General features: G+C 36.5%; 1 protein-coding gene across 1 annotated transcript in view; it reads right to left on the bottom strand.

Annotated features, from left to right (window-relative positions):
• CNTN5 (contactin 5) overlaps nucleotides 1-24,800 on the bottom strand; it is a 488,151-nt gene that overhangs the window by 45,353 nt on the left and 417,998 nt on the right. The window contains exons 15-17 of the mRNA XM_046638244.1: nucleotides 22,652-22,810; nucleotides 14,116-14,265; nucleotides 1,865-1,935 (exon numbers count right to left, since the gene is read on the bottom strand). Coding sequence (XP_046494200.1) covers nucleotides 1,865-1,935; nucleotides 14,116-14,265; nucleotides 22,652-22,810 — 380 coding nt within the window. The remainder of the gene's footprint in view (nucleotides 1-1,864; nucleotides 1,936-14,115; nucleotides 14,266-22,651; nucleotides 22,811-24,800) is intronic.

The raw sequence follows: 24,800 nt of genomic DNA, 5'->3' as shown, positions 1-24,800 counted from the left end.
AGAAAAGTATCAAGAGTATTAGAAAACTCCTTGAAGTGAAACGAATTTGCTCCAATTAGCCATGCATATGAAACAAAGGTCCTTGGATTCCACACCAGAATTGAACATCTTGGGGAAAACTGTCATATGGTCTGGTGGTCAGGAAAATCTTGTCACTGATAATGCTCTGCAGAACACTTTGCAAAGAAAATCTACGAAATGGTAATGTAAGACCACTCCTCCATGATTTTTTTCAGTTGCTTTTGTGCTTTACCAACATGAAAATATGGTAATATAGTATTTATTCAAGAAATTTCTTGTATTATATGGCTTACTTTTAAATCTGTTAAATGGGCATCAATTGCACACAGAGCAAGTGATTGTGATTGACCAGTTACTGACTAGCACAGTGCTCGATGCATAGTAGATACCCAATAAATATTTGTTAATTTTCTTTCTTTTGAGTTTTGATTTGAGGAAAAACTGTATATTGAGTGGAGGAAAAGAGACAAAACCTATTATATCGAAGTCCTGTAGACTGAACGTTTGTATCCCACCCAAGTTCATGTGGTGAAATCCTAACCCCAATGTGATGGTATTAGGAGATGGGCCTTTGGTAGGCAATTTGGTTATGAGGGCAGAGCCTTCATGAATGAGATTAATGTCCTTATAAAAGAGACTCCAGAGAGCTCTCCCGCCCCTCTGCTACGGGCGAAGATGGCCATCTGTGAAGCAGGAAGCAGGCCCTCACCAGACCTGAATCGCCAGGACCTTGATCTTAGCCTTCCAGCCTCTAGAACTGTGAGAAATAAATTTCTGTCATTTATAAGCCACCCAGTTTATGGTATTTTTGTTATAGTGGCCTGAGGTGACTAAGACACACAGCTGATAAGAAAGGCAACTCCATTTAAAGAGATCTGATCTCAGTGAAGGTCAGGTATTGGGAAGTTAATACCTCGGCAAAAATCAAAAACAAGATGTAATGTTTTATTGAAGAAGACAGGAATGGACAGAAGAACAAGACAGAGGATGTGTTCATGGAAAATTCCTTACTGGGAAAAGAAGTTTTTCTGTACACTTTATCTTTGCTCTTAGAGACTGTTAGGGATTTGTTCAGTTTTCTCCCATAGAGATTTTCATTTCCTTATTCTATGATATAATTCTGTGGGCTACATAGCTATATTTGATATTAAGGTAATTTAACATCAAAAAAAGAAAGTGGCTTCATAGAAATTAAATATACCCATCACACACCCTCTCCCTCCACCCGTTTCCTTTGACAGAAGAAACTTTGGAGATCATATGGTTAGGGAGACAAAAGAACACAAGTTTTGCAGTCAAAGTTCCAATTCTCCTGCTTATCAGGAAAAGTGCTTAAACTGTGCCTCAATGTCACTATTTGTAAAACAGGGAAAATTAACCCCACTAATATGACTGTTGTCTGAGCTAGGTTAGATAACCCAGGCAGTATGTCACAGATTCAGTGGTGGTCAGTTGGTCAATTCCTTCCTCCCCAGTGGCTTTAGCCTCCAGATAAGTCAAAGGTGCTACTTAATTGTGAAATAATAAAATATCAAACTAAGCCAAAAAGAATCTGAAATAATTTGTGAGAGGATGGGTTTTAATTATTCAAATTTTATTCTGAGACAGCCTATATGACAGGAAGAAATATCTTCGACTTGGAGAAAAGTCAACTGGGGCCTGGTATGAAGATGAGAAAGGTTCCTGTTTGCAGTATTTATCTGAGTAATGCATCTCAAAGTGTTTCTTAATCTCCTTTAAACAGAAATTACTCAATCTCTCTGTTCCAAGTACAGATACTAAATGTGTATCTTATTTTCTATGGAAACAACAAGTTCTGCCATCTGATTAAAGGTTTTCTTACCTCCCAGGCGATGACTAACTCATGCCTTCTTCCACTTCTTCCACTTACATTGGTGGGTGCTGTCTTTGGAACTGTGGATAAAAATGGGCCAAGAGTGAGGACAATAAGCAGATGTGTAATTGAAGTGTCCTCACATCATAACCCTACTCAGGTTGGGTAAAATCCTGCAATAAACAAATCAAAGTTTGTTTGAAGTTAGAGCGGTCATATTCAATATTAAGACAAAATGTTTGTGACAGATATTCTACTTTTAAATCTGTGTGGGAGAATTTGATATATATTTTTCATGGTCACATACTGCATGACCAAACTAGTCTTCCTGTAAGTGCGCTGGGATAGTAACGTCTAAATCATAATTAACACTATAGCTAAGGATATCTACTATTGGTCAGTTAAATTTTGTCCTGCAAATTGTCTCCATCTTTTTAATGATGTGACTCTTTTCCATGTTCTCAGGGCTTGCAAAGCCCCTGGGAAATCTCCAGGTTGACACTGGCATTCCTGCTTTACCAGAACCCCCAGGAAGTTCCAGTTTAGAGAAATCTTAGCAACAGTTCCATGGAATGAGAACCTAAATGAATAAATAAACCTCAAGGAAACTATCAAGAATGAATCTCTCTTCAAACTGCAAAATATATAGGCACCCAGTGAAATTTTTCAAATGAATAACTATCAAAAGAATAAATGTGTCAAAGGAATAAATTTCCCCTTCACTGCACTAAACCACAAAATCTGTAGCTGAAAGGGAACATTTTCAAATGAATAACTGTTAAATGAAGAAAACTATTAAAAGAAATCATTTTCCAGTCTATGAGCTTGTATTAGCAATTTTACACTTCAGCATGCCTTTATATCCCAGCATACAGTTTTTAAACGATATTGATATACTCATAAACAATAAATTCACTCTCATATATTACCTACTTAGATGAAAGACTATTAATTACTGGTAGATATTCACACGATATTTTATATACCAGGAAAACTGATGCAGAATTTATATTCCACTAGAAAGGAAAAAAAAAAATTCTCCTTGGACCAGGGAGGTGGGAGAGAAAAGTCTGTGAATATATAATTGGCTCCATTGAAATAAGTCACCTTTATTTGCCTGGGCCCAAATTTCAGCGTCCTTGCACACTTTTCTCCATGAACATGAGTTCTTGTCTTGCTCGTGAACATGCAGAAGGATATATACAGCACTAGCTACCAATCTTTCTTCTTTTACAGCTACATGCATACTAAAGATTATTCATATGTAGAGTTCACTCTCATGCACTTCCTAGAAATACATGGAATTGGATACCCATTTGTCTCTCCTTCAAGAAATTACAAGGAAGTCAACTGAGAAAAAATGAGGGGATTGGAGCAATAACTCTGAATATATCCTCATTTATAAGAATAGGAAGAAAATTATTTATTAGCTTGAGTTTTTTATTAATAGTCACAGTTATTCTACATATAATGAGCTGCAACGTACCAGTATGTCTTAACATCATGTCTCAAAACCACTGTTATATGGTATCAGTTCTAAATTAACTTTGTGGTCTATGGTGTGAGTAAGATACATAGGAGGGGAGCTGATTTAACTGAGTGTGTAAAAGGGTAGGGATATAAGGTTCCAGATATTCCCCCAGTGGCTAAAGGCAGAGTTCTAAATATTATGATCACCAATGCATGACCAAATAAATAGTGGAAGCAAGTTAATTTATTGATATTATGCCACAATGACTTCTCTTAGTACCATTTGTTTGTAAAAAAAAAAAAGTGTACACACACACACACAAACACACACACACATGCTTCACATTCATCTCTGACAACTAACAGTTAAATAACATTATGAGTAGTATCTACCAGAGCCACCTACTTCTTCTATTACATTGGAATTACTAAGTTCATACCCTAAATTTAGGATTTTGAATCCTTTTCTTTGAGGATACTCTATGATCATAGATTTTGCAGAAACAATATGTATTGAAGATCCCTTTCTATTTTATGCAGCCTTCAACATCATCTAGAAAGAGAATGCTTGGAACCTCTAGCTTAGAGTTGGAGAGCAGGCTGTAGGCTCTCTAGTGAGCATCTCTTGAGGGTCATTTAAAAGATGAGTAGAATAAAGTACAAGTGACTATTTGAAGTCAAATCTTCCTTCTGAAGCTTTGATAGTATTGTTCCATAGTCCATTAATGCTCTTATTTTTCAGAAAACATATTTAGATTTTTCAAAAGTTTTGACTTTTTGAGTTAAAAATTGAGTGAAAATTTCCACTTTGAGGAACCAAGAAAGTAAAACAGACTTTCTATGATTTGATTTGTTTCTATGTGGATAATTTCCATGTTGAATTATCCATAAATGACCCAGATTCTGTAAAATTTCTTTTATTATTTGAAATCAGTGTTTAAGTTTTCCTTTTGTTGCTACTTTCTTTTCAAGAGAAGACAGCTCATATTCAACATAATATAAAGAAATAAGTTCCTCCTTTTCTCACTCTACCTCCAATTTTAGTGCATAATAAGTAACACACAAAGAGATATTACAGTTCATTGTGTTTTAATAGTATATGTGTATAAGCACCAACCATTCTTAAATAAACAAAGTTTTACAAATATAATAATAACTACCAATGGAAAACTTAAGGCTTTAAAGACACGGAAACAATTCATCCATTGATGGAAGAATAGATAGATACACAAGTACAATGGAATATTATTCAGTCAAAAAAAAAGAGGAAAATTCTGCCATTTGTGACAACATGGATGAAACTTGAGGGCATTATGTTAAGTGAAATACCCACCAGACAAGGACAAATACTCTATGATCTCACTTATATGTGGGATCTAAAAAAAGGAATTCATAGAAACATATAACAGATTGGTGGTTGCCAGAGTTGGAGGATGGGGGTTGGGGGAAATGAGTAAAGATGGTCAAAAGGTACAAAGGTAAATATATCTTATTTCTGAGGATCTAATGTACAGCATGGTGACTGTAGTTAACAATACTGTATTGTATATTTGAAAGTTACTGAGAGAGTAGATTTAAAAGTCCTCATTACTAGGGAAAATAATTATAACTATGTGAGATGATGGATAACTGAACTTAATGGCAATCATTTTGCAATAGATACATATATCAAATCATTATGTTGCACACCTTAAGCTAATACAATGTTATGTGTCAATCGTATCTCAATAAAACTGGAAAAACAAACAAACAAAAAAGAAAACTTCAGGCTTTAATAGCCACAGCTCAGGCATTGTGTTTTGTTGTCAGGATCACAGTGTTTGAACTGGATACTCTGATTTCAATTGGCTTAAATTTCCTAAGATGATTAGTGGAAGCCATGCTTATTCATTTCCTTTTCGAGTTGGTGGCACACAATTGTTATCTCTGCAGTCAACACTTCGGAGTCCACTGATTTTAATTATATCTTTTTATATATTAAAAAACATATTCATGATATGTAGGGATTTGACTTAATCTTTCAGAGCCTTTCCGGTGTAAAAGTTCTATAATGCTCATTAGAAGCATAAAATTAGTGTAATCAAACATCTAATAAATGCTTTCACTGAGTTCGGAGAAATACACATTTACTTAAAAACCAAATATATTTTCAGTATAATTAATGAAAACCTGATTTAGAATTAAGCAGTCAGACTCTTTTTTCCCCTCAATTGGCTACTGATAAATGTCATGAGTTTATTAGCTTAGAGAATCAAGTTTACATGCATGGTTAATGGGGTAAACTCTAATTCTTCTCAATTTCTTTCTAAGCAATGCTCTTTCCTGAACAGATAATGTAATTAATACTTTTCCCATAAGCTGCAAATGCGTAGCTGTTTTAGGCCTTATCTGGCTTGTTGAAATGTAGACTATTGTGTCTTTTCACGTTATACATTGGAAATGTTGTAAACATTCAGAGTGACCAAAATATAGTGTACTACCTTAGTTTACGCATGCATGAATTTAAGCATGAATTTCAAAGAACTTTACGTGTAGTAGGTTGAGTAAAGTCAGTCACACTAAGAGCATTCCTTAGTGTTCAATTAAACAAAAGAAGGCAGAATGAAATCATTTACCAATCTGTCTGTTTTACCCCCAAAATTTCCAATATCTATTACAGTAGATGTTTACATGGCTCACTAAATAATACAGTTTATTAGAGACATAGGAGAGGCCATGTAATTTTGGAGCTTAATGGTAATCCAGCAGTGGATTTGGAAAGAAAGGTGAGGAAGAATGGAAAGAAGGAAGGAAAGTTGCTTATACAATAAAAGTGGGAGTCAGAGGAAAATTTAAAAAACATTTTTTTCCAAGCTGAATTGAAGTATGTAACACACAAATAATATCAGTTAACTGATTATCATTTAAACTCACTTTACACAAAGAGTTAAATTTAAAGAGTTTCAAAAATAAAAAATACCAGTGGTGTTTCCTAAAGAGTTCAAATACTGCTTTTATTTCTTCCAAAAGGATAGATAAGGTGGTGTGCACAGATGGTGTAAATGTTCTTGTGGAAGTGAAAAACACCTAGGCTCGAATCCCAGCTCTATTATTCCTGCTGGCTGGCTGAAATATTTCTTAACATCTTTGTCTTTCAGTTGCCTCATGGAGACGATAATAGTACCTACCTTTTAAGCTATTTTCATAATTTTCTATTACAATGCTTGAAACTGTCATTTATAATTATTTCCTCATGTTATTATCTAGCCAGCCCTGGTGATCTAGCGGTTAAGATTCGGCACCCTCACCTCTGCAACCTAGGTTCGTGTCCCAGTAAGGGAACAACACCACTGTCTGTTGTTTGCCATGGTGTGGCGGCTGCATGTTGCTGTGATGCTGAAAGTTATACTATCCAGTATTCCAAATACTAGCAGGGTCACCCATGGTGGACAGCTTTCAGTGGAGCTTCCAGACTAAGACAGACTAGGGAGAAGGATCTGGCTACCAGAGCATGGTCTGATATAAGCGTCTGAAGGGGCGACGTTGGCGCAAAAAGACCCGGCAGGGTTTTGCTCTGCTGTCCACAGGGTCGCCAGGAGTCAGAATCCACTCAACAGAACTAAAAACAATGTTATTATCTACTTAAATTTGAAAAAGAGAAAGCAATGAAGGCTTCTATGATGAACACTAAAAGTTCCGCATAAATCTGTACACATGTGATTTGAAATAGACTATCCTTTCGGAAATCTGGGTAATATTATTTTGATTGTACCATGGGGATTATGCTTTCAGTTTTAGCTCAGCTTGTTTTAATTTAGAAATCTAGGCAATACACTATTTTTGATTTGCAAAAAAGCTTGCTAGGATATTTTAAGAAATATGAGATTTCTCTGATTTATGATCCTTCTAATGAATGGCAACAGTCAAGAACTCAGAAGGCAAGTATGTGCAATAAATGGTGTTTACCTCAACTCCTATTCTCTTAACTTATTTATACAGGTCCACAAGGAAGCAGAAGCAGAAGATGGGTAAAATAATCTTTGAATGAGATTTGTTGATGCATGTGGTAAAAAGAGGACAAGGAAAAGGCAAGAGAAAGAAGGGAGCAGTGGAGGAAGATAATAACTCGGGAAGCATCATCTTTGGTCTGAGAGCCGGGTTAGAATTCCAGCTCTGTCACTGACTTACGAGGTGACCTTGTGCAAGTTTTTAAAACTCTCTAATTTATTTTCTCATCTGCAAAATGCAGGTAAACACTCCTTGCTTTAGAGGGTTGATATGAGAATTCAATGATGCAATGAATGACAAGTGCTTAGCACAAGGCCTGGGAAGTAGTTCATGATTTATGACTGGTGCAGGGTATTATGCGGACTAGGACGATAAGAAAAGTTTAACTTGAGCGTCTCACATTTAGTCCTGAGTTGATAACCTCTCATTGTCCATTTATCTTTCACGCTTCAGTCTTCTGTTCTTCCATCACTTTGCTATTTATCAGAAAAGGACATGCCTGACAATTAGCCAGGTTTCTTTTAGAAAGACATTTGTTAAAATTACCGTCTTTGCATGCAAAGTGCCTTGGAAACTAAAGATCTATATCTTATATGTATTTTGTAGAAAAGACTTCCTGGACCAAAGTGGTTTCATGATTTAAAACTACTGTCTGCTATATGAGCCATGCTGTTATTTTCTTTTTTCTTAATTATCGAGCTTTGGTCTTAGAGGTCTGTTGCTTGCCATAATTTTTGCCTTCTCTTAATGTTACTGAGAACCATTTCTTTTATTTAATATAATTAAATTACTCACTGGGTTGAAGAAAGCTATAATGTTCATTTAATAGTATTTTCTTTTAGAATTTCCCAATTATTTCAGCTGAATGCTTTATATTTTCTATATAATATTTTCTTAGAAACATTGACTGGAGGAGACATATAAAAACTCCAAAGCCTTTGTTTTTTCTCTGCACACATCAGTACCTGACAACTGTAGTTTTCTAATTGCCTCCTATAAATAATTCTGGCTGAGTCCTATTTGGTCTGGCCTTCAAAGCCTCATTAAATGCCATATACGAGGCCAATCCACATACACACAGAAAAAACAAATTCAGCCTCATCTTATATTGCAATAGTATTTGATTGTGTTCCTTCCATAACTTTTAAACTCAACGAAATTTCTTAAGTAATTATCATGGACAAGAACTGTGAAGATAAAAGCATGAACAAAACTAGATCCTTTCAGAAGTAGGAAGATGATGTACAACTAAAGAAATTGTAATTAATGAGTCTTTCCTGGACTTCAGATGGATCTCATGTAACTCAAATGCTAAAGTGAGGTTGGCTAAACAAAACCACAGAATTGCTAAAAAATAGACCCTTCATGACTCTTTCCCATTATCCCCTTCATCCTATATACATAGGATTTTAGCACAAGGAACGTTTGGAGGAAGGTTGTCAGCTTAGTAGATGGATGTGGTGTGGCATCTCCCTCCACCTCCAGCTGTCAATAGAAGAGAAGTGAGAGTGTCATTTTCCTCTCAAGCTGAGTGAGAGGGGGAGAAAACAACTGTTGCAGAAAGTACAGATGCTTATGTCTCACATTTGAAGCTCACAAGCTGCTGAGCTTCAGAATTTTGTACAATGGCCCAAGCCCACACTATGCCACCAGAGCAGCGACAAGCACAGTTCTTGAGAACACTCTATATTTCTAGAGTTTGACAGGACTACACTGTGAAATGATTACTGTAGGCCAAGTGGACACTATGGGAGGTATGTGTGAAAAGTCGTGTTGGGATCATACCCAATAAGGCTAACTGCTAGGGGATAGGAGAGTCTCCAAAGAACCCAATGCACTCCACAAATGAAAGAAACAGCCTGTGGACAAAGGCCAACACATGGAGCACTCAACACCCATGTGAGAACCACAGATTGCAGCACTGAGGTAGTTTTCCCTCTTCTTCTTGTCTGACCTGGGAGGTGCCCAGGGTAGCAATTGGAAAATGAGGGACAGAAGTGGAAAGAAGAAAGAAAAGACAGATCATAGCCCTTGGGTCTAGCCTGTGCTGGGATGGACGAAAAGAAACACGGAATTGGGAGTGAGATTAAAGCTTTTGTTTAAATGAAAATGGATTTTTTTTTTTAAAGAAGCCATTTGCATCATTTTTCTTTCTTTTTTTTTGCTGGAAAAGATTTGCCCTAAACTAACATCTGTTGCCAATCTTCCTTTCTCTCTGTTTTTTTTCCCCTCCCCAAAGCCCCAGTACATAGTTGTATATTTAGTTGTAAGTCCTTCTAGTTCTTTTATCTGAACTGCTGTCACAGCGTGGCTGACAGACGAGTGGTGTGGTTCTGTGCCCTGGAACAGAACCCGGGCTACCAAAGCAGAGCATGCTGAACTTTAACCACTAGACCATCAGGGCTGGCTCAAAATGGAATTTTTTAGTACCTGAGAATGAGACTGCCCTAGTACCTAAAAATGCCTTGGTTATAGTTGGGGCTGAAGCCAGAGATCAGATGGAGCATATTGGAGAACAATGGTGAGAGGAAAAACTACATTATGTTTAAAGTCTACAGAGTTCAGTCTGTTTAGTAAACCAGTTACCTAACTGTGATATAGCCCAGAAAGTGCTAAGGCTAGGAAAGACTTTCATCTGATTGTCTACTTGATACTCATACTTATATGGTTGAGCATTAACCTCTTAAATGTAGAGAAATTATTTTTCCTTGTGTGGCCAGAAATATCGGTGTGACATTTCTCATCTCAGAGTCAAAAGAGAATGGCAGCACAGAATACAATGTACAAAGCAATGGGAAAGCTGTTTGAATGTGGAACAAATTCTTTTAAGCATAGTCTCTCACTTGACACTTCTTTTTCTCCACTCCTTTTGCCTTATCTATTCTATAAGAGTGAAAGAAAATGGCTAGATGTTGGGACAATATCCCAATCCACTTATAGGCTCCAACTTCGCTAGATAAGAAAAACAGCATGGAAAGACTAGACACGGAAGGAAAAGGGGACTTAGAGAGAGGTGAGCTCTGTGCAGTGCACTGTGCTCTGAAAGGTTCTCTTGACTCCCAGGCAGTCCAGGTGGGATGAACAGCAGGGCTTGATGGTACACTCTGAAGCACAGACTTCTCACTGCGAGAGCATTTTGGGGGAGCCAGATGTAAGCCAAGAGACTGGATGCTCCAACTATATGGACAAACCTATGTTTAACCTGAAAACATTTCTGCAATATGAAAAAAGTAACTATGTGTGATTACCATTGTTTACATTTCAAATTAATAAAGTAATAACTCATTCAAATTAATGATAATAATAATAAATGGCTAATATTAAGCATTTACCATGTACCAGGCACTATGCTAAGCTTTTACATGCATTATCCTATTTAATACAATGATCCAAAGGAGCAGGTATTGATATTAGGCCCATTTCATAAGTGAGAAAATTGAGCCTTGAAACAATATATCTATTTTACCTATGTTCACTGATAGTGAGTGGCAGAGAAGAACATTAATCCAGATCTGCCTAACTCCCAAACTCAATCTCTTAATTAGAGATAGAAGGTAGAACCTTTGTTTATATAGATAATAATTTTATTATTTAATTTTTATAATTCATCATAATTTGAAATAAACTGCAAACATTTAGATTTATACCAAGAGCTTTGATAATAATAGAAATTTTATACTACGGAGAATACCAAACCTTTCTAAATTACAGGTTATAGAGTTAACTCTATCTTCCCTCCTTTTCACTTATTTTTCAACAATTGCTGTTATAAATATGTAACTTACAGAATATTAAACCAATTAAATGAGAGAATTGATGTTGCTGTATTCATTTCCAATATTTTTACTATAATTTAATTTATTTTTAATTTAACAATATTTTTCAGTTTCTGCCATAGTGTTTATATCAAATTCATTTCCTAAAATGTGATTCTCTTTCTTCAGTGTCATGTTTTTAAATGACAGAGAAAGTATTTCCATTTTTAAACCCAAATTTATATACTGGTTTGATGATGTAAGACATTTCCAAAATTAAACACAGAGGTATCTCTATTTCCCTGTCCAGCTATCCAACTAAAATGTATAAGAAAATAAACAAACAAAAAATAAGTAAATATAAATATACATTAAAGTAAAAATATATATTTGTATTACTATTTTGACATCCTAATAATAAGAATTCAGACTGAACCAATTTATCTTATATTTATTGACCACTAAGAGCATTTTGATAACTGGAAAATTTAAAATATCCCCTTGAGGAAAATTAAAAATATACCTTAGAGGAAATTGCAAAGAAAAATTAACTTTTTTTGGTGTGTGGGAATGGGGCAATTCTACGGTAAAAATACTTTAGCAAAGCTGCTTTGGGATTTAGAATATTCTGGTAAATAGGAGAATTTTAAAGGGATGTAAAACTTGTAACTCAATATCCCAAATGTGAGACCTTTTCTCTTCCAAGCAGCTCCATTGATTTTCAAAGTTTACTGTGTCCATTAGAACAGCATCACTTTTTAAAATACAGGACATGTACTTAATAGAGGCAGAGTGTGTCACTTGAGAGGACGTCTCAGGATATTGGTGTCCCTTTTAATCTGTGCTGCCTGACAAAACAGGCACAAAACTCAACACTTGGTTCAACACCATTAGTAGCTCTAGCCCTGTGTGGTACCAAAGCACAAGAAACATAAAGTAGGCAGTACAAGCCTTCCTCAACTCACTTTCAAAAGAGAGGATTTCATGCATTTTTCATGCTACTTCTCTTCTCTTCCATAAGATTTTAATGGACTAAAGTATGTCATCTATATAGAACTCATGATAAAACGGAGAGACAGTCACTATATGTTTGAGCTAGCTGCAGAAATAGACGAAGGAAAAGTCTTTTAAAATGCATCATTTGAATACAATTTAGCATGAAAAGTGAAAGTGTTTTTGCTAAAATGCTTTTTTAATAGCACAAGGAGATTTATACTATAAAAAGTCTAAAAGGATTATTCATCCCAAACAGGTTATTTATTTTGGAAATGAATATTTATAGAAAGCCTGTGAATTAGGCAGTAATCTTTGCCTTTGTTTAAACACAATTAGCAATATGCAAAGTAAGGCAAAGCTTTTTAGAAAATATGTGAGCATAAGTACTATTATTGGCAGTCATTTCAATATCTGCACAGTGAGTATATAAATTCAGGAACAAGTAACCTGTTATGCTCTTAATTAATGAACACCTGTACACAATGAAAGCATGGCTGATTTTATGAATGCATGAAAATCCAATCAGGCAAGTAATGTTCAATTTAAAATTCTCACTTTCAAAAAAGTAACAGAAAAACCACTTGTAATAGTGAAATCACAAAAGCAGAAAAGTTAGATTTTCTGTGAGTGAATCTTTTTCAACATATTTGGGCTACTTTATCTTCTGTTTTCTTGGTTGCTTCATTTTTATATGGAAAGAATTTGAACATTTTTTTGTATGGTTATTTGCACTTAATGCAATAAACTGACGATTTAGGATTTCTTTCTTTCTTTCTTTCTTTTTTTTAAAGGACATGACCTAGTGTGTTTTAGAGAAAGAAGCAACTCTCTTGATAGTTTATTTTGATTATTATAAGCTCTATTTAATTTGTAAGGAGTCATAAATCACATTTTTGGTCCAATTTTATAACTATAATACAAAATAGACATTGTTAATTCTCTGTCTTCTATGTATATGTATCTCTGACCTAGGCCTGATGTAGGTGGGGTCATGTAAAAGAAATAAAAGAAATATTCTCTTTAATCTTTCCACAAAGACCCAGGAGTACCAACACCAGACACTGTTCTAGGTGCGAGAGATAGAACAGTGAACAAATAAGACAAAATCCTCAATCTCAGTGTACTTATATTCTAATGATTATTGAGATTCATATGTTATCATTGAGCATAAAGACATTAAAATTCTTTTTTCCCTCCCTGTATCTGCAATCTCCCCCCACATTTCTCTATTATTTTCAGATTGTTCTCATTGACATTATTGATATTTGTGTTTGCCTAAGCTAGTGCCTTACTAGATACATTTTTATATACAATTTTATGGAAACACAAAAGATAAATCTCAACAGGATTTTGTCCAAGGTAATCAAAGCTCTACTTAAAACTTTCTTTATTCTGCTTCTTCCAGGTCATAGGGAAGAAAACTTAAAATTTATTTTTAAGTGAAGCTGTTAATTCCCCTTATGCGGTCATTAGAAACATTTTATCAGAGAAACTTAATTCTAAAAGACTAGAACAATGCTGTAATTTTCTAAATCAGGAAGCAGATGGGTATTTATTTTACACATAGATTGAAGAAGGCAGTAGGTCAAGGAAAGACTACGTTTTGTCTTTGCCCAGTATAATTTATACCCGGTTAGATGGGGAAGGGCAACATAAAGAGTTCTAAGGAAGTACACTGTAATTAGAGGTAACTGTTATCACAGGAGAAAAGGAAGGTGAGCCTATCCATTCTGAATTTTATGGATTTGCTATATTGAATGAGCATATAATTAGAAGCAGCAGCTAACTGCTTCAATTTCATGGTAACTTGAAGATGGGAGCGAGGGTTGGAAGGAAATTGAAGCATCTAGACACTTGTATTTGTGGAAAAAAGGAGAAAAAAGAGCCGAAAACAAATAAAATAAAGGAATTGTTTTAAAGGAAATGATTTTATGATGTCTAGGTCAGTGAATCAGGAAAATTATACTAAAGCAAGCAATCAAATTTAATTCAACTTGCTTTCGAAGTGATTAGAGGTATCCCAAACAGAATTCTGATTCTCCAAGTTCTTACCTGCTTCATTTGTGCGGATCATTCGAGATGGGGTGCTTGGGTCTCCAGTCCCAATTGGATTGGTGGCCACCACTCTAAATTCATATTCCACCCAGGGGTTCAGGTCCACTGCCATGGCTGACTCCATGTCCCCTGTTATGATTTCTGGAACTATGGAGAGGTAGGAGATTTCACGTCATTAGGAGGACTAGAAAATGATTACAAATGGCAATCAAGGATAACACAGGCACTGACAGAACCAGCAGCCTGATGCATCCTTCCTTGTAATACATGGCCATGGTATCACCTCTGGTCTCACTACTAATATGAAAATCAGTCTTTAAGGAAGTAGGTATTTGCACATTCAAAGTTTGTTTTAGTTAGAATTCTTTCATCTCATCATTGTACATAAATTGCCATAACATAACTTGCTGTTATCTACACTAAAAATCATTTTGTCAACACCTCTGCCCCAGGTAAGAGACACAGGGAAAGAGGAGAATCTCCCTTACGATGTGCAAAGATACTCTGGATTTATATCAGTCCTGGATTTCTTTAAGCATGGTGGGGCAGCCAGGCCTCTTGATTTGGTGACAGTGCAGTTTTACTATGGCAAGGTGTGATTAAATGCATCTCAGGTTTTTCATAAAAATCTCTTTTGAAAAGTATCAAGGGAATGTTACCAAATAACCAGCTCTGTGAAAGGTGAATGATCAGAGCATAAGCATGAGGGCTGCCTGACGAATCTCACAGCACTGCAGAGCTGATTTTTTGAAGCAATGGAATGAAGACCTGGAAAAATTCTGTCCCCTCTTTCGCACTAGCAACTGAGCAATACTCTTGGATTCTATGAGGCAGGAGAAAAAAAGCCACTGTTGAGTGCATGGCTTCGTGAAATGCTGAGCTATGCCTGCCAAATATAAAGGTGGAAAGAAGAGATCCCCAGACACTCAGTTCTCCCTAGCCCCAACCTGTACTGATTACCAATACTTGCTTTGGGTCCCCCAGACTTTACCTCACTATTTCACTTACTTCTGTTTCTTTCAGTCACCTCAAGCAACTCGAGACATGCAGGTCGTTCTTCATCCCCTTTATTCTAATCCCCGTTGAATTCTGCACATTTTCTTTTCTGTCCCAGTTCTACTCTCTCCCTACTCCTTGAAAGCCTTCTACTGTGATCTTTGGCATTCATAATCCATCATTAGCAAAATCCCCTATTTACCCATTCTCCTTTCTGAATATTTTTCTAATTTTTTAATCTAATGAAAACCTAAATCTCTTCTGAGTAAACTTTACCCCTCTCAAGGGGTGCCCTCTTAAGATATTGTAGAGAAGAGTAACCCGTCCACCTCAGTTGTCTTTTTTTCTCCCTGCAAAATTGTCTCTCATAGATTTTATTTTCTATTAGGACATAAGCATGTAGGTATTTTTCCCACCAAAAACAAAATAAAACAAACTCTCAAAATTTCCTCTCCTTCTAGCCTTCACCCAGTTTTGTGTTCTTTTACAGCAAAATTTCTTGAGAGTTGTTATACTATTACTTGCTGTCTCTGATTGTTTTCCTTCTATTCTCTCTTGAATCTATTCCAGTCAGGCTTTTACTTCCAGCATTCTACCATAACTGCTCCTGTCCAAGATCCCCGGTGGGCTCTATCACTAAAACCTTATGGTCTGGCCTCTGTTTCTCATCTCACTTGAGCTATCATCATCCTTTGACACAGGTGATTGTTCTCTTCTTTTTGAAATACTTTTCAAAATCTAACTTCTGTTTCTTTTCTACCTGACTATGCCTTATCCGTCTCCATTGCTGGTTTCTTTCCATCTTCCAGATGTACTCCTGTTCTACTAATTTCCATTTCTTACTCAATGGTGATCTTATCCTGTCTCATGGTGTAAATACCCTCCATATTCTGATGACTCCAATATTTTCAGCCATGAACCTCTTCCCTAGACTCCAGACTCATATGTCCAATGGCTTATTATATTTTTCTATTTGGATAGGGTTCTCAACCTTAAATTTCCCAACCTCCCTAATGTCCTTCTGGAGTATTCCTTATTAAGTGAATGACAATTTCATTCTTACAGGTATAGCCATAAATCTTGGGGTCATCCCAGATTCCTTTCTTTCTCCCTTGTCGTACTCCAACCTATAAGCAAATTATGACATCCACTTCCCTTTGCAGCAAAACTTCTTAAAAGAGTTATCTATATTAACTTCTCTCCCATTCTCTTTTGAATCCATTCTTGTCAGTCTTTATTCCCTACCATTTCACTAAAACTGCTATTGTCAAGGTCACCAACGACCTCCATATTGCTAAAATCAATGATCAATTCTCAGTCTTCCTCTTACTTGACATTTCAGCAGCATTTCACACAGTTGATTATTCTCTTTTCCTCGATAGATTTTATTCTTTTGTCTTCCATGATGTCACATTGTCTTGGTTTTCCTTTTAACTAAATGATTGCTTCCTCTCTGCATCTTTTAGCTGGTTCCTCTTCTTCACAATATTTTTCTGTTGGATTCCCTAGGGCTCGATTTTCGTTCTCTTCTTTGCTTTATACTTATATCCTTGGTGATGACATGCAGTCTTACAGTTTTAAATGTAATTTATATGTCAATAATTTCCTAATTTACCTCTTTTTCCTAAACCTCTGTCTTAAACTCCAGACTTATGTATCCAATTGCCTACTTATCCCCATTTGTATGTCTAACCTACGTGTGAAACTGTCTCCTAAATTGAACTCCTCTTCCATTCTCACCCAAAATCTGTTCCAGCTTCTCCATGTCAGTTGAAAGGAACTCTATCCTTGAGTTGATCAGGTCAAAAATCTTGGAGTCATCCTTGAATTATTTTTCTCTTACTCTCCTCACATCCAGTTTTCAGGAAATTGTATGGGCTCTATCTTCCAAATATTTCCAAATTCTGACTATTTTTACCCCCTCGACTTCCGTCATCCTGAAGCACCACCGTCTCTCAATTATAATAGCTTCCTAACTAGTTTAAGTGACTCTCCCAATATTCTATTTTCAACATAGCTTGAAAGAACATATTAAAAGATAAGACTTAGAATATCTGTCCTTCAATGTCTCTTCATTTCTCTCAGGATGAAAGCCCAAGTCCTCTATAACTTGGTCCTGTCATTCCAAATTCATCTTCTACCATTTTCCCCAAAGCACACTCTGCCCTGGCCTCGCTGGTCTTCCAGTGCTCCTGCATATAATGCTTCTAATGCCTTTGCACTGGCTGCTCCTTCTACCTGGGCTGCTTCCCCCTAGCTATTGGCATAGCTAAATCCACACCTTCAAAAGTTCACTCAAATGTACCTTCTGAATGAAGCTTATCCTGATGACTTTATTTAAGATTGCAACATGTCTGCTACAGACAGAATTATGCCCCCCACCCCCCAATTCATATGTTGAAGTCCTAATTTGCTGTGTGATTGTATTTGAAGATGGGGCCTCTAAGGAAGTAATTAAGGTTAAATGAGGCCTTAAGCGTGAGGCTCTGATCTGATAGGATTAGTGTCCTTATAAGAAGGGACACCAGAGAGCTCGCTTCCTCTCTGCTGTTATGAGGCCACAGTAAAGAACGCTGCTACCTGCAAGTCAGGAAGAGAGTTCTCGCCAGGCACAGAATTGAATTGGCTGGCAACTAGATCTTGGAATTCTCAGCCTCCAGAACTGTGAGAAAATAAGTTTCTGTTTTTTAAGCCAAGGAATTTATGGTATTCTGTTATGGCAGCCCGAGCAGTCTAATATACCGCCTCTGCCACAGTACTTATGATCCTCCTTACAATGTAATATGTCTTTATTCTTTTATTCAGTAACTTCTAACATACTATATCATTTACCTGTCTATTATGTTCTCTCTTTATTGTTTGTCCTCACTCATGAGAAGACAGTCTTCACAAGGGTAGTACTTTTTGTTTTGCTTTGTTCACGCATAGATCCTAAGTGCCTAGAACACTACCTGGAAGGTGCTTGATAAATTTTTAATGAATGAATGAAAAGGGAGTTTTAATTGCCAGGTGTGATCAAAACTGGCATAATTTTTGTCTTAATCTTGACATAATTATTTCAGGTTTTATGTTAAAAAACAAAATTAATATAAAATATTAAAATATCCTTCCTCCCAAGGCTACATATATTTATATCCTTTTATCCATAATTATTTTTTTTATTTATTTTATTTTATTTTTTTGAGGAAGGTTAGCCCTGAGCTAACTACTGCCAGTCCTCCTCTTTTTCTGAGGAAGCCTGGCTCTGAGCTAACATCCGTGCCCATCTTTCTCTACTTTATATGTGGGGCACCTACCACCGCCTGGTGTGTCAAGCGGTACCACGTCCGCACCCAGGATCCGAACCGGCTAACCCCATGCTGCTGAGGAGCAGAACATGCGAACTTAACCGCTGCGCCATGGGGCCAGCCCCATAATTATTGTTTTTAAAGACTCCTTCCTCTACCCTACATCCTCTCCACCATCCTTAATTTGAATCCTTCTTTAAAAAGGGGGATGGGGGAAGGTAGATTTAGAAATTCTAAATTCACAGCTACTTGTAAGGGCTAAAAATAATTGTAAAAATCATGAGTCGAAAGTAGTAATATTTTTTGATAAAATAACATGCAATGTGAAACAAATTAGAAATAAACTTTTTCATAAAATTAAGATTTAGATTTCAAATGTAATGTTGTGAGATTAAAGATAATGGAGAATGTATACCAAGTATTTTGTTTTTCCTTTGTTTTTTTGCTGGGAAAGATTCACCCTGAGCTAACATCTGTTGCCAATCTTCCTCTCTTTTTTCTTTTTTCCTCCCCAAAGTCCCAGTACATGGTTGCATATTCTAGTTGTAGGCCCTTCTTGTTGTTTTATGTGAGCTGCCCTCATGCGCGGCTACTGACAGATGAGAGGTGTGGTTCTGCACCTGGGAACCAAACCCGGGCCACCAAGTGGAGCAAGCCAAACTTTAACCACCAGGCCATCAGGACTGGCTCCCAAAATAGGTATGTTTAAAGCCTTGCAGGTATCTTTTCATAAAGATGTTCTTTCTGGAACTATGGGGACAAGTTGGTTTCAAAGAAAATGTTCTGCTTGCTTCAGAGACAGCACACAGTAACTAAAGACAGTGGAGGACCTCATATTGATTCAGGGAGAGAAACTTGTTAAAATGCCTTTCCTAGTAAAAGAATTGCATCCGAGAATTTAATTCAATAATTAAATGTAAAACTAAATCAACTTTGCTAGTTGACAAATTTAATCAGCCAATCAATCATTGCAAAACATATCCACAGATAAGAGACATGCCCACTGATAGAAGAATAAAGATACATATTTGAATTAAGTAAGCAATGACCAATCAATTCTATGATTATAGGTGATTTGGTGTTCCTAAGCAGATACAGTAAAAAACTGGGTCAGCTAATACTGCTCAATAATATGAAGAAGAAAGTCAGGTTTCCAAATCAAAAGCAATTTGTTTGAATCAAAAAAAAATCTGCAAGTGAAATTATCTATTTCTTATGGTTGTTTTCATACTTTCTTCAAAATGAATAAATTAGTACCATTCACAGTCACCTGATTTGAGCCTGATTTTTGGTTGGCAGTATTGACAAGCTAATTCCAGATGTGCTCAGCTAGAAGGTCCATGTGGAACTGATTACTTCATTTGTCAAAATGAGGAACTCACTGCTTTTTGTATTCATGTTGGTGTATAAAGGAATCTTAAGTGCTTTTTAACTAGCTTATGAGTTGAATTAACTTCCTCAGAGAGTTCAAACTCCCGACTCATCTATTTTTTTCTAATAGATATTTCTGCATCAGAGCTAATCTTTACTGAAATTGATTTAGATGAGGGAGCAACTATGAAAACAAAAGGCCCACTGCCCCACTGGAGCTGGTGGAGCTCCAGAGGGGCTTCTTTCCCTATCACAGACATGAAGGAAGTTGTGGTCAGATTGAGCTAGAGGCTAAACCCAGGATGCATTTAGAACAGCTACTCAAGAGCATGCAAAAGTTGAGGACCTCTCCTGGGCAGGCTTGCCTGGAGGAGGGCATGGGCATGCCTCTACCAGTAGCTGCAAGAGACCCTGAATTTCGGAGAAATGAGTGAGCTTGCTAGGTGAGGAGACATCTTGCTAGAGCCCAATTACCATCAAGGGCAAATAATATTGATCATTTATAGACATATATTTCTGAAAAATAGATATTTCTTTATATAGCACAAGCATAGATTTTTTTAATAACTACTTGCTGAACTGAGTTTAAAAAGAGCTCTGAACTTAAAAATGTTTCCAGCATTCAAATTATATTAGAACAAAAAAAATGCAACTTTGTAATAGGGACTTCTAAAACAAATAAACCTAAAAAATAAAATTTAGTTCAAATGCCTAAGCCCTCCACACACAAAACACACACACACACACACATGCACACTCACAATCTCTCACTTTTCCTTAGCTCATGCCAAAATTTTCAGAGTTTTTATATGTATACGTATGTACACATGCACACATCTATTTTTCTCTTTCTTTCATCTGTCTATCTATCTATCTATCTATCTATCTATCATTAAACAACAAAAAATAGAAACAGGTGAATCAAGAAATCAAGGAATAAGAGTAGCTAGGAAACTGTGGGTGTAGTAGGAGGAAGATTAGATGCTCTTTTTTTTTTTAAAGATTGGCACTTGAGCTAACAACTGTTGCCAATCTTTTCTTTTTTTTCTGCTTTTTCTCCCCAAATCCCCCCAGTATATAGTTGTATAGTTTTTCAGTTGTGGTTCCCTCTGGTTGTGGCATTTGGGACGCCGCCTCAACATGGCCTGATGAGTGGTGCCACGTCTGTGCCAGAATCTGAACCGGTGACACCCTGGGCCACCACAGTGGAGTGCATGAACTTAAACACTCGTCCACGGGGCCAGCTCCCTAGATGTCCTTTATTGCCATGATGTGCTAAGGTAAGAAGGACAGGAACACGGGCAGGAGCAAGAAAATATATGTATGTATTGCAATGTGCCTACAAGGAAAACGTCCCAAGAAGTAAGTTTTATGGGCAGTGTGGCAAGGGTGGGCAGGGAGCAAAGCTGCAGGCAGGAGGATGGGTTTGGTGACTGCACAACTCCAGATCTGAAGGTGAATTCATTTCCTGACTGCACAGCAAAAGGTCTGGACTGTCACACTAAGGGTGACATGGGAGCACCGGGGTGAAGATTATCAGAATTCTTGTGTAAGGCTGTTCACGTGGCTTGAATTTGTGTCCTTTCCAGAATTATCTACCGAACTTAGAAATTCCCCCAATGACTTGGGTCTGCAGAGGTATCACAGGGTTAAAATGGAGCCAGGAATGAGACCAACACCCAAAATTATATATATTACAAATAAATATGTATACATGTATGGTATACTATCATCGTAATCAAACTGAATTTTATAAATTAATCTAGGAACCTAATATCAAGAAAAGCTTGAATTATAGTTACATACAGAATATATTTCCTCTCCCTTACATTGTAAATTTTTACACAAAAATAAGTTTCTGCTCAAATTTATTTTATTTTAGTAACAAAATGATCCACTCCACTCCCGTAACATACTGGTTAATTGAGTTTTATGGTTATTGCACTCAGATATTTTACTGATTTCATATTTCACGTCTACACAGGTAAATTTATTTTATATTTAGATAGAAAATAAAACAAAAATCACAAATCCCTACTCAGTATGGAAAACTGCCTCTGAAGATTACGTTTTTGCTCACTTTTCAAATACCAGCTTGTTAAACAAGTATCCAATAACTATCAAGTGAGTGTAATTTGACATTTCCCTGCAGACAGCTGCATTTGGAGAGGAGGGGAAGTTTAACATGAAAAGAAATAACATGAAAAAAGAAAATAACATGAAAAGAAAACCATCAGGGAAGAGAATGATTTTTAAAACGATGCAACTATAATGCAAACATCGTGGAAGTAGGTATTAAAATGCAACATTGCTTTAAATAATATAATTTTATGTTAGATTTTCTTTTTATAAATAAGACAGATGTGTGACTCTTAAGGAACTGGAGTAATGGAACAGTTCTGTGTCTGATTGTCTTGGTGGTTACTTGAATCTATACAACAAAATCTCATAGAATTCTATAAAGAAAAATTGCATATAAAAACTGATGAAATCTGAATATGGTCTGTAGTTTAGTTAATAGCATTGTACCAATGTCAGTTTTCTGATTTGATAATTGTACCATTGTTATGTAAAGTGTAATTACTGGGGGAAGCTGAGGGATGGGTCCACAGGAAATCTTTGTCCTATTTTTGCAACTTCTATGTGAATCTAAAGTTATTTCAATAAAAACACAAATATAACTGATGTGGTCCCTCCTTGGGAATTGAGAAGAGATGAAAGCAAGGTAGCTTTATAAAAAGAAGCAAACAATGGTTAACATTGTAGTAAATAACAAAGTTTCAGAATCCCAAAATGATCCTACTGAGATTGCTAGCAAGTATAGCTCATGACATAGGAAGCTCTCTGTTTGCATCTGATGTTGCCTTAGAGCCTTTTACCTGTTTTCACTGTTTGCCAGCCCAGGGAGAAAGGGCTGCGAGCCTGCAGGTTGTAGGAGGAGATTGGGCTGTGATTGTCAGCAGCTGGACTCCAGGAGAGTGTAGCTGTGCTTTCGGTGATCTCCTCAATGATCACTATCCCTGGCGGACCTGGGGGACCTTTAGGCGAAAGGAAATGGATAAAGTTAAGTACAAGCCATGATGAGGAGCCACAAGAAACTCTATTTCCAATAAGGATCCAATCAAACTATGTAATCATCTAATGAAATACATATTTAGTAACAAAAATTGACAGTAAAAAGAGAGGAGATGCAAGTTGGTTTCCATGATTTCTGGGAGTCACAATTATAGATTTGATTTTTTTCTAACACTTTGTGCTTGGAGGCCACTACCAGTTAGCATTATATTTTATAGGAGAAGAAAAAATAATTAGAAACAAACAGAAGAATATTAATGTCGATATCAACTATGGCTGTTGAAATCAATTATAGCTTATGGAGGCAGCAACAGAGAGTGATAGGCAAAGCTATTAGGAACAAAAATGATCCTATCGTTACCAGAAAGCTGTAGATGTATGGGCCTAATTTTTATGTTTGGGAAGCCTACAACATACAAATTCTGTGATGTGACTATCGACTAGCTTGAACTCTAACAGGGGAGACATGAAAGGCTCTGAAACAATCAGTTCAGACTAAAGAAGGGTAAATACTAGAAGTGAGGCATGGAAAAAAATTGTGGGGAGTTAAAAAGAAGGTGTGATGAGATTGTCATTAGTATTCCTATTTTTGATAGGGGTAGGAAGGTGGTGAATCAGAGAAGACTATTTCTCTTTTGATCATGAAAAATTGGTACAGAATAGTGATGATCAATCTATGTGCATGTAGACTCTAGCTTCAAGAAACAACTATGATCTGATATGAAGAGAAATATACCTTTGTAGTATTATTTCTAAAACAGTGATTTCTCATAACATTCAAAAATATGTAGAGTGTTTACATTTTAGTGGCTAAGCAATGTCAGTTTTCTTATTAACATTCATCTATTCCCTAATATGGACAATTCAAGCTGCAAGGATGTCATTATTTTCAGTGAAAAAAAAAATCCCACCCTTATTAGTTTAAGTTATTTCCTGAATTAGTCATTATGTAGCAAGTTACTTTCTGAACGAGGTGATTATGACGTCTGAGCAGTAAGGGCTGACCTAGACTATAAGAAGCTAAGAAATGGTGGAGTGTTGAAGAGATGGAGACAGCTGATAAAGACCTCTGGGTAGAGAATTTCAACAAGGAAGGGACAGAGAGATTAAGATAGAATTAAAAATCCTCTCTAGGCAAATGACATTTTTATGAAATGAGAAATGAGCATTTTTATCAAGACTGAGAAGACCCAGCAGCAGAAAGCAGAGAGCAAAGATTTAGAAGACATGGACTATTCCATCAGGATGGTAACAAATGATTGGGATTGTGGGCAAAGGTGTAGAAGATAACCATGAGAAGAAGTGGCAGTTTTTTCTCTGAGAGAAATGAAGGAAGAAACAACGATTAAAGAAACAAAGCTTTTGAGATGGCAAGAGGGGATGTTGAGAAAGCTCATTTGGGAAGATTCTACTTTTTTCACTAGAGAAGAAAAAAAATCTACAAAAGTGAAGATGATTGGCTGAGAACGGGACTGAGAGCTAGAGGAGAATGGGATAAGTACGTGATAAAAGAGGAAGGACATGAAGAAGAGTGAAATATAAATATTTTAGAATAGTACTGGGCTTCGAGTTTGGGTTGGTGGCATCATTTTGAAGTAGAACTGCCCAACTAAGCAAGGTTAGGCTAGAAATCCAGGAGTGGGGCCAGAGAAAGTAGTTAATTGGGTCCATTCAAGTTTAGGAGTTTGTAAATTTGGTATGGCTTATTATTAAAGGTGCCAATGGTAGGAATGACCATAGTGTCAAGGTGGACCAGGGAGTTGGGTGAAGCTGGAAAGGTGCTGACAGGCTAGAATTAAAGAAAGGAGTCAAGGAAACCAGGTTGTTATGAAGGGAAGAATAAGAACTTGTGAGGAGAAAATTGCAGAATTTGTGATTTACTCATAGGATACTTTTGAGTGATAATTTGCGTTCATCTGGAGTGAAGTGGAGAATATGATTATTAAGATTGAC

Source organism: Equus quagga, chromosome 14, assembly GCF_021613505.1.
Source record: "Equus quagga isolate Etosha38 chromosome 14, UCLA_HA_Equagga_1.0, whole genome shotgun sequence".
Taxonomy (NCBI): Eukaryota; Metazoa; Chordata; class Mammalia; order Perissodactyla; family Equidae; genus Equus; species Equus quagga.
Note: the sequence above shows the minus strand (reverse complement) of the source record. Positions and strands in the feature narration are given on the sequence as shown.